Source organism: Dipodomys ordii, unplaced genomic scaffold (genome assembly GCF_000151885.1).
Source record: "Dipodomys ordii isolate 6190 unplaced genomic scaffold, Dord_2.0 Scaffold190, whole genome shotgun sequence".
NCBI lineage: Eukaryota > Metazoa > Chordata > Mammalia > Rodentia > Heteromyidae > Dipodomys > Dipodomys ordii.
The window spans coordinates 2102903-2113134 of NW_012267406.1; the positions used below are offsets into that span (position 1 = coordinate 2102903).

Sequence of the window (10232 nt, forward strand, 5' to 3'; positions counted from 1 at the left end):
CCAGTATTGACTTGTATTTATTGAATGATTTGGACAGCTTTACAGGCCAGAGTAAAAAAGCTGGTGGCAGTACTGTAGTCTGTACATTGTTTTCAAGTGCAGTCTAGATTCAAAAGCTGTCTTTAGTATCTCAAGCAGTGTCATCTTGGAAATAGTGAGATTGTTTGCTTAATACAATTTTTTCTACTTAGACTATAATGGTTTGTAAGATAATAACTTCTATGAAGTAAACATCTTTCTAGTGGACAAGCGCATTAATATACTTCTAAAACTTTTAATTTGTATAAGTTGTGATTTGTGTATACACCATTAAAATTTTATGATTAAATAATGCCTTGTTTTCTCACACCTAAGCAGTTTTCTTTTGCCTTTGATGCTTGCCAGATCTATATGGCACTAATAGGATTTTCAAAACCATAGGTATACTAAAATATTTCTGGTCATATTACTACACTGCAGTGTTAATTTGACATTAGCCTGACCAGTATAGCATTTAAATAATTAATCACATAAAACTTTTATTACAAGCTTAACATTTAAATAAGCATTTAAAAGACAACAAACTAATAAAACAGTAAGTGGCTTTTTTTACACTGTCAAGGAGCTTGAGTCTGTTGGACTGATTTTTGTAAACCATATGAAACTGTTGCAGTATCATTTCCCTTATAAGTTTTACCAGGTCCTCCAAGCTCACTCAGAGTTTTTTTGCTTTTTTTGGGGGGGTGGTCTGGTCATGGGGCCTGAACTCTGGGCCTGGGCGCTGTCCCTCAGCTCTTCAGCTCAAGGCTAGCACTCTACCACTTGAGGCACAGCACCACTTCCAGTTTTTTTCTTTTTGCTTTTGTGGTGCTGAGGAATCGAAGCCAGGGCCTCATGCATGCAAGGCAAGCACTCTACCACTGAGCCACCTTCCCAGCCCCTCACTCAGAGTTTTTAATAGTCCTTATTCCCTGGATGTGTTGGCCTTGTTGGGATCATTTACTATACTAATAGATAATGGTTCTGACTGTGCACCACTTTTGAACTTACCCTCACTAGCTTTGAATTGCTAGAAGGCTGACAATGTTTTATGTTTGAATATTTCAATATTTGATCTTTAACACTTCCATAATACATAGAAGAATTTTGTGTAAGAGATTTTCAAAGAGTAACTTATATGGAGTCTGGAGCCCTTGAATGGTAAAGCTTTGGTAGTTAGCAAGGTTGCAGCCATCCCAGCACGAGGCAGAACTTACCTTGGCTCTTTATAGAAAGATAAGAAGAATTTAAATGTGTGAAGGGTGAAGAAATATTATAAGCACAAATCAATTTGTGAGTATGTAAGTAAGGCCAAGTTGCCTAGAGCAAAATATGTGGCTATTCAGCCACACTTCAGAATAAAAGCTGGACATGGCTTCAACTTAGTCTTTTTAAAGAATTATATTATTTGGGCTCTTCATAGAGACTCTTACACTTCAGTTAATAAATTTGTAATCCCTTGCTTACCACTGATTGTATTTACTTGTATATTTATTGGCACATTCTAGCTACAAATGAGGGAAACTATACAAGCTATGTTAAATAAGTACAAGAAAATGGGTACTTGCAAGAAGGGGGGGTGCAGCCAGGAGGAGAGGGGTAGAAGAGTGGAAGTGGAAATGTTGGCAAGAGTTCATTGTATATATCACAGAATTGAGAAATATAAGGCAAGGGATGGGTCAAAGTGAGGCAGAGATGTAGAAGTGGTGACACAGATCAAGGTGTATTATACACATAACTGCTTTGTTAAATTGCAGAAATGTCAATACCTAACCTAAAAATAAGATAAGCAAGGGAAGGGAGTAAGTTGGTAGAGGTGTGTGAGAATATTGAAAGGGATGACATTGGTTAAGATACACTGACTTATAAACTGCTCTGGTGAAGGGCAGCTCCTATGTACAGCTACTTAAAGATCATAAAAATATTTTTTTTACAAAAACAGGACATAAAGGGTCTTGAAAGCTGGGATGAAGACTCATGACTATAATTCTAGCTACAGTGGAAGCTGAGATCGGAGGAAGCCACTGGGGACAGACAAATCCCAGAGATGCTTATCACCAATTACCCAGCAAAGAACAGGAAATAGAAGTGTGGCTCAAGTGATAGAGTGCCAGGCTTGAGTGGAAAAATCTAAACAAGAGCATAAGGCTATGAGTTCAAGCCTCATTATTGGGACACACACTGCGCATGTGAATTCTACAGCAGCTTATTGGAGAAAGTCTGAAAAGCATGGCAATTTGGATGAAAATGTTGAAGACAGAAGTTGAATAGGAACAATAAAAGACTAGATTTGAGAGAGTACCTAAGTGTTAAGAAATATAGGACTAAGACAGAAATTAGATGATGTGTGAGGAAAAAGCTTAACCCATTGAAATATATAATTGTGAGGTTATGTACATACACAGATACCTACATATTCATATAGATTCATGATTTCAATGTCATATCAATATTAAATGGGTGTTTTCTATATAAAAATAATTTTGTTGGATTGTGTCATGTGCTGATTATTTTCTTGACAAGATTGTGAAAGAGAAGTTTGCATTTGCTGGCTTAGCGAACAGTTTTCTATTACAGTCTTACAAGTCACCATCCAGAGAGCCTTTTTCCTGCCAAGGGCCATTTTGATATTATAACATCATTTTCAGGCCATATGAAATGATCAATATAGACAGTTGGGCCAGGGCAGCCAGTGAGAGTGGACAAGAAGCACATGTTTCTGACCTGTCATGTACCAAATGATTTCATGGGCCTTAAATGGCCCTTGGGCCAGATGTTCCCCACCCCAGGATGCTTAAGGGGCCCTTCAGGTTCAGAGATATTTGGTGGAAGGGAGGACTGAGGACTGAGATCATGTACTTTTCCTTACCTTTATAGTGTGTTGTCACTTTATAGTCTATTTCTCTAATGCATATTTGGGAGATACCATTTAAGAAAGAAGAGTGACAACTTACAGAAAGGGATAATTCATAAAAGCAGTACACATTTTCTACTTGCATTATTTTCATGTTTAAATGTTCACAAATAAAATTTAAAAAAAAAGATCTTTTTCTCAACAAATCTTAAAGTTACAGTGGCTCATACCTGTAACCCTGACTATTCAAGAAGCTGAGCAGGAAAGTCCATGAGATTCTTATGTTCAGTTAATCACCAAGAAGCCAGAAGTGGAGCTGTAGCTCAAACGGTGAAGTGCCAGCATTGAGCAGAAGAAGCTAAGGGACAGTGACCAGGAACTGATCTCAAGTCCCAGTATTGGTACAGACAGACAGGCAGGCAGGCAGACAGACAGACAGACAGACAGACAGACAGACACACACACACACACACACACACACACACAACACACACACACAAAAAGAAATACTAAATTTTTGCATTGAATAACGAAGACTTTGTTTGCAGTACATGTATCCATGGCTTATAACAATTAGATTAATCTTGTCTTATGAAGCCATGGATGCTGTACTGTATGAATGCTTTATCTGAATGCAGTATGAGAATATGGAATTTACTAAGACCCAGCCAAACCTTTGGTTGCCTAGTAACATGCACAATGCTTCTTTGGTTCACAGGGGGATTGCCGCACCAGAGAAGAGGCAATGATATTTGGTGTTGGACTGTGTGACAATGGATTTATGCACCATGGTGAGGAGAAGTTTACAGATGTAATTCATTGTTTGGATTCTTCTTGGGACATGGGGAGTGTCTCAGGGTTCCAATGAGGTCAATGTGAACCAGCAAGACTGAGTCTTGCCCTGGGTTCGTGTTGAGTCACACCATCTGCAATCCATTTTACCACTAGTGTTGTGTCTGTCAAATTGCTGTCATTTACCAGCTGCCATAACTTCGCTGTCCTTTCTCCAGAATTTACTAATTTCACAAGAGCCGAGCTTGAGTGAGTACTTTGGTTTAGCTTTCAGAAAGCGCAAATACATCTTTATATTGATTTCAAATTACAGAATCCTGGTTTACTTTTGAGTAACAATATACAACTAACTGTGGTTAAATGTGGTTAAATGTTTATTGTTCTTTCTAGGAAAATATTTTCGATGTTACTTTAGAGAATTAAATTATAGATCTCTGGGAAGATGTTTCCTTATTATTAGAGTTTGAGTGTCTTTCTTGCCAGTTTTACTTCTCCAGATTTGTACCATCTTATAGAGATATTTGGTGGAAAGTATTAAATTCAAACATTATATTTTCAGTTACCACTATGATTGTAAACATATTTAATAGCACTCATATCTATTAGCTGTTTTTAGAAAGTTGTTTATTGCCTATTCTTTGAAGAAGTCTGTGATATCTTGCTCTGCTTAGATCACTATGTTATGATATAGAAATATTATTACCCAAAGAAAAAAATGACTGATTGGAAGAAATTGCCTCATTATAAAGAATGAAAACTATAATATCAAACAGAAATCCCCAAAGTTTCAGTGGTTTTTCTCTTTACCTTAAAGTATCAGCAACAATAATTTGATCTGAATATTTAAAGTACTGAGTCTAAGTTTTGTAAAATATTGAGTTACAAGTTATCCCTTTAAAAGTCCATCACTAAAGCACAACAAGTTTGACTCATTCCTATCTTTCCTGATTCCTTCTGTTGCTCCATTTTTATGGGATCTTTGTGGGGGAAAACAGCTGTAACACCATGTGAATTCTGCTTAGGTCATTCAGACAAGACTTGACCCAATCAGAAATAAATTCTCATTTCTGTGGTCTTCTGTAGCTCATGCTGCCTATTACTTGTTGGCAGGTAGATTCATTTAATTCATGTTGCATCTAATCTTCTATCCATTATATATTCCATCAATCTGGTCAATAATTACTTGTTGGGACTCTGAAAAAATAATGAAGTAAAAGGTTCTTTTGGATTACTTGCAATATGCCAAGTTATTTACATGCATTACCTCATTTTAGTCTAATGTAACATTATGAAGATTTTAATTGCCTTCATTTTGAACATGAGAAAATTAAAGTTCAGAGTGTTAAAGTAACTTTCATGCTGTCATACTCAGAACCAGCCCCAAACTTGGACTGATTCTTCTCAAAGCCTGACTTTCTATTGTGCCCAGAGACTACTGTGTTCCTTTTAGCAACTAGATCTATGAGTTAGCCTTCAAGGTACTAAAGACAGATGAATTAGAAATAGATTTCTTTTCAAAGTCTTTTTGACAGCTGTCAAAATCTGATTCAGTAGAAGCTCTTCCTGTCAGTATTTAGCCTTACTTGAAACAAAGGTTGCCCAAAGATAAAATCTTATATTGTTGAGTACAAACTGGGTATCCTAGGGGCTTGGGGAGAACATAAAGGTTTAAAGGGGAGATAACTCCCTTTTAGAAATAGGGTTAATTTGAAGCTGAGTGGTGGTGGCTTAAGTGGTAGAACACCAGCCTTGAGTGAAAAAATTAAGGGACAGTGCCCTGAGTTCAAGGCCCTCAATACCTTCACAAAAAGAAAAGGAAGAAAGGAAGGGGAAAAATGAAAATAAAATCGTTTATTCAAGAACATTGTTTTAAGACATCAAATAATTAGTAATTCATGGAAACTAAGATCATATTTCATCCAGAAGACATTTCTGCTTTGAAGTTTTGAAACAAGTGTCCCTAGACATTTAGAAAGCTAAACCGCAACCCATTTGAATTTTCCCATAATTGTTCAGGCTATTAAAAATTAAAATGTTTACTAAAAGTTAACATTTCTACATTTAGAGTGTGTGCATTTTGAGCTTCTTATATCCTTTTACTTAAATCCTTTTACTTTTAATCTGGATAATAACAGACTTGATTAGAATAGGAAGAATTAATTTTAGAAAAATCCTACTGTTTCCAAGATCTGAAACCCTGTAGGTAACAACAGTAAGCTTGAAGGAAGCATTGGCTTGAGATTATATAAACAGACAATAATTGGGGATATTTATGAATGATTTGTCTGTGAATATGAAATTTAGTTTGTAAGCAGGTCTTGCTGGTATGGAAATATGAAGTCCTACTGGTATGGAAAGTGTGTTTTTTTAAATGAAGTGAAATAATTGTTTTGCTCTATTTCTGTAGTCCTTGAAAAAAGTGAGTTCAAAGATGAGCCCCTGCTTTTCCGTTTTTTTGCGGATGAGGAAATGGAAGGATCAAATATGAAACATCGACTTATGAAACATGATTTAAAAGTTGTGGAAAATGTGATAGCTAAATCACTGTTGGTAGGTGGATTAATCTATAACATTTTGGGTTGATTATTGATTAGCAGTGAACTGCACTAACATTAACATGTCTGATAGTAATACCTCTCATATCATTCAATTTTATTAGTAACCTTCTTCATAGTTGTTTAATCAACAACATTAATATTTTACATTTCAGATTAAGTCTAATGAAGGCAGCTATGGATTTGGGCTAGAAGACAAAAATAAAGTTCCCATCATCAAGTTGGTAGAAAAGGGATCTAATGCTGAGGTAATGCAAATTAGTCCTTTCATTCAAATTTATGGCATTTATATACAAATATTAAAGTTCTAGAGTAAACTGAAATTAATCATTGGGTATATTTACAAAAGGTAGTATCTCTGGATATACTTTCTTTGGGATTTGTGGCACCTGAGGCTCTGCCTGGGCACTCAGAGGTAAGTAAGGCGGGGGCGGTGAGGGTATTGCAGCTCTGAACTTCTGGCCCTCTTCTGTGTGCCTGAGGCAGCCCTGGGGGACTGACTGCCTAGGATATAATGCAGGATATGACAGCTGTACTATGTATGTCACGTGGACCACTTCTTCACCTAAGGAATGTATTGAAATATATTGAAAATGGATTTTCCCACCATGTCTGTCTTTTCTATGAACATAAATTCCATCAGTAAAGGACATGCCTTGAATTTTTTTTCTCCTTGGATTATGACAGACATTCCCTTACTTGGCCAGGTTTTTAAACAGAGGAATCACCTTAGTGTTTAATCTTTTATTCAGAAATATTTAGTTAATAGTTGATAGGGCTAGGTCGTATTCTAGGTTATGGGACTAAACAGAATTTCCTGCTTTCTTTCCAGTTGAAATATGGCACTTTGCTGCTTGACTTGAAAAATACGTAATGCACAAGGATATATCTCAATACTCAAACACTTACTAACAAATGTGTGAATTAATAAAATAAAACTTTGAACTGAGAGTGTATTTATAGTCAGTGATAACTTGTCACCCACCTGCTAATGCCAAGGTCTTTTTTTAAAAATAAACTGCAAATATATATAAAATAAAACTTGATGTATGGCACATTAACTCCAGACAAAAGAACTCTGGTTGTCTCTTATGCCATTAGTGAACCTGGAAAATGAATTGACTGTATTTACTAATTTCCTATGAGAAGACATTTCAGGCTTTTTTAGAGAACACTTTAGAGCATAGCTTCATCAGACTATGCTGTTGATTAAAAAGTGTCCTCTCCCTGGTGTTGATCATTAGCTGGCAGTCAAACAAGCCAGGAGTTTGCAGGCAGGAAGTTGGACTGATAGAAGAGTATCTTAGCCAGGGCACTGGTCGCTCATGCTGGTAATTGTAGCTACTTGGGAGGCTGAGACTCAGAGGATCTCAGTTCAAAAGCAGCCTGGGAAAACTCAGCCTTGTAAAAGCTAAAAACCTTTACTAGTTTATTTGAATTATTTTTGTCATTTCTTTCTCAGATGGCTGGCATGGAAGTTGGAAGGAAGATTTTTGCTATTAATGGTGACCTTGTTTTTATGAGACCTTTCAATGAAGTGGACTGTTTCCTGAAGTCATGCTTAAACAGCAGAAAGCCTCTAAGAGTTCTTGTGAGCACAAAGCCAAGGGAGTAAGTTGTTATGACTTTTGTGGAATTACAAAAATGATATGTGGATGGTTAACGGAAGTTTAACAGATTAAATGTTGAAAATCAACTTCATACCTTAGAGCATTTAACATACCCCCTCACCACTAATACTAGTCTTTAAGCAATGGGAAGAATTCTGTTTCTTTTGGTGATAAATGCTTTATGCTTGAACGGGCAAAATCAGTGGAATAATGCTTTCCTTTGGTTGCCAACAATTTCTTGCTCTGGGTGAGGTTGACTTTGATTCTGAAAAAATCAGCAAATTGAGAATAAAGAACTGCATGTTGAGCTATTGGATTTCTCATGCTATGAGGTACAATTCAGGGGTCATAAACAATAAGATCAAGCCTGAAAAAACTCCATGTGTATGTCTCCTTAATTCTATGATAGTTCCTATAAAAAGTACTCAATCCAAATCCATTTCTTGATCTATATACTTTTGATAAGAAAATATGCTCCTCTTTATTATGGACAATTTAGAAGATACAAAAATTTCAAAAGGAAGACATTTTTTTCTTGTAATCATATTACCCATTAATGGCCATACTAGGGCTTGAACTCAGGGCCATGCTTGTCCTTTTTGTTCAAGGCTGGAGTTCCACCATTTGAACCACAGTTCCATTTCTGGGATTTTTGATGTTAATTAGAAATAAGAGTCTCACAGACTTTTCTACTGGGGCTGGCTTGGAACCACAGTGGTCAGATTTCAGCCTCCTGAGTAGCTAGGATTACAAGTTGTAAGCCATGGTGTCCATGATGTGATATCTTTTCTAATATTCCTTGCTTTCCATTACTGCTCTCTGATGGCTTATTTCCTTCTGTGAGAGGTCTTGTTTCTTTTCTCTCGCTTAAAAAAAAAAACTTTAAGTGGTTGTACAAAGGCTTTGCCATTCAGTGTACCCCCATCAGTGCACTGCAAATTATATGCCAACAACATTGTCTTTCTTTGTATTTACTTATTTATTTTTGGTGCTCTGCGGTTTAAAGTCAGGGTCTACCCACTGTCCTTGAGGTTTTGTGTTCAAGGCTAATTCTCTGCCACTTGAGCCATAGCTCCACTTCCAACTTCTTTTTGGGTAGCTAATTAAAAAATGAATCTCATGGATTTTCCTGCACTGGCTGGCTTCAAACCATCCTCGGATCTCAGCTTCCTGAGTAGCTAGGATTACAGGCCTGAGCCACTGGAGGCCTGGCTTCAATAGTGTTGTTTTTCTGTGTATGTTCTATGAAGCTTTCTGTATCAATGAACTTAAGGAGCTTCTCTAAATTATTTTAAGTATGGAGGAGCGAATTCAAAGCTAGGTTTGCCTGTTTCTTTTCCTTCCCAGAGCAGGTTCTTTTTCCAGAATATACCGTGGTACAACTGTGTTTAATTTTAGCACTTACATCGATGCATTTCATATGCCTATGTGAACGTTAAGACCATGTTTGTTTTCAAGGGCTTCCTATCCAGTGCCTTTCACACTGTAATCCCTTTATTGTGTATTGATTAAATGAATAAGCAAAAGTGTAGAAGACTATCCTTTTGATCAATTGTGGCACGCAAAATTTATCTTGCTTTACTTTCGGATTGATTTTAGGACAGTGAAAATTCCAGATTCAGCCGATGGACTTGGATTCCAGATTCGAGGATTTGGCCCTTCTGTTGTGCATGCAGTAGGAAGAGGTAAGGAATTCATTTTGCATGCTAAACACCTCCACACCGTTCTTTGGCTGGTCCTTATAGAACATGAATATATTTAAGTTATTTTCTCCTTATTCTTTTTTTTTCATTCTGCTTATTGAATGGCATTCTGGTAATATATTACTTTAAAAAAACTTGAGAAATTCTAATACATTCATTATTGTTAAAAATTTAATTTAAAATGACACTGCATATCTTACTTTTCTGTACATTCTGTTTAGTTGAAGGATACAATGAACTTAAAAGTTGTCTGTTTGCATTTTTCTTGACTGTAAATAGATGAATTTTTTGTTAGTAATTTAAGAATGTGTGGTCAGGCTTCCAAGTGCTCTGTGGGTCTTATAACCTGTTGTGATGTAGATTCTTCAAGAATTCTCATGAATTCTTGGCTAAACCTTACCATATTACTCATTTTAAATAATTTTAATGACTTAAAAACCTCTTTTTATTCTCTTTGAAAGGCAAATCAGTTATTGATGTCTTCAGTGATATGAATTTTCTTTTATGATGACAGTAGTAATAATGGAAGGGCATAATAGATCTTATGTTACTAAACATAGCAGCTGGCCTCCGTGAATAGGTCTCATATGAGCTGGCCTGGGTGAATAGGGGTGCAGGTATTTTTGTTGTATTCTGCCATGCAACCAAAAGTTTGGTCTCCTCCTCCTCCTCCTCCTCCTCCTCCTCCTCCTCCTCTTCC

General features: G+C 36.5%; 1 protein-coding gene across 1 annotated transcript in view; it reads left to right on the forward strand.

Annotated features, from left to right (window-relative positions):
* Window positions 1–10232, forward strand: part of Prex2 (phosphatidylinositol-3,4,5-trisphosphate-dependent Rac exchange factor 2) — a 172233-nt gene that overhangs the window by 128855 nt on the left and 33146 nt on the right. The window contains exons 15-19 of the mRNA XM_013034479.1: window positions 3591–3663; window positions 6072–6214; window positions 6375–6467; window positions 7682–7830; window positions 9429–9514. Coding sequence (XP_012889933.1) covers window positions 3591–3663; window positions 6072–6214; window positions 6375–6467; window positions 7682–7830; window positions 9429–9514 — 544 coding nt within the window. The remainder of the gene's footprint in view (window positions 1–3590; window positions 3664–6071; window positions 6215–6374; window positions 6468–7681; window positions 7831–9428; window positions 9515–10232) is intronic.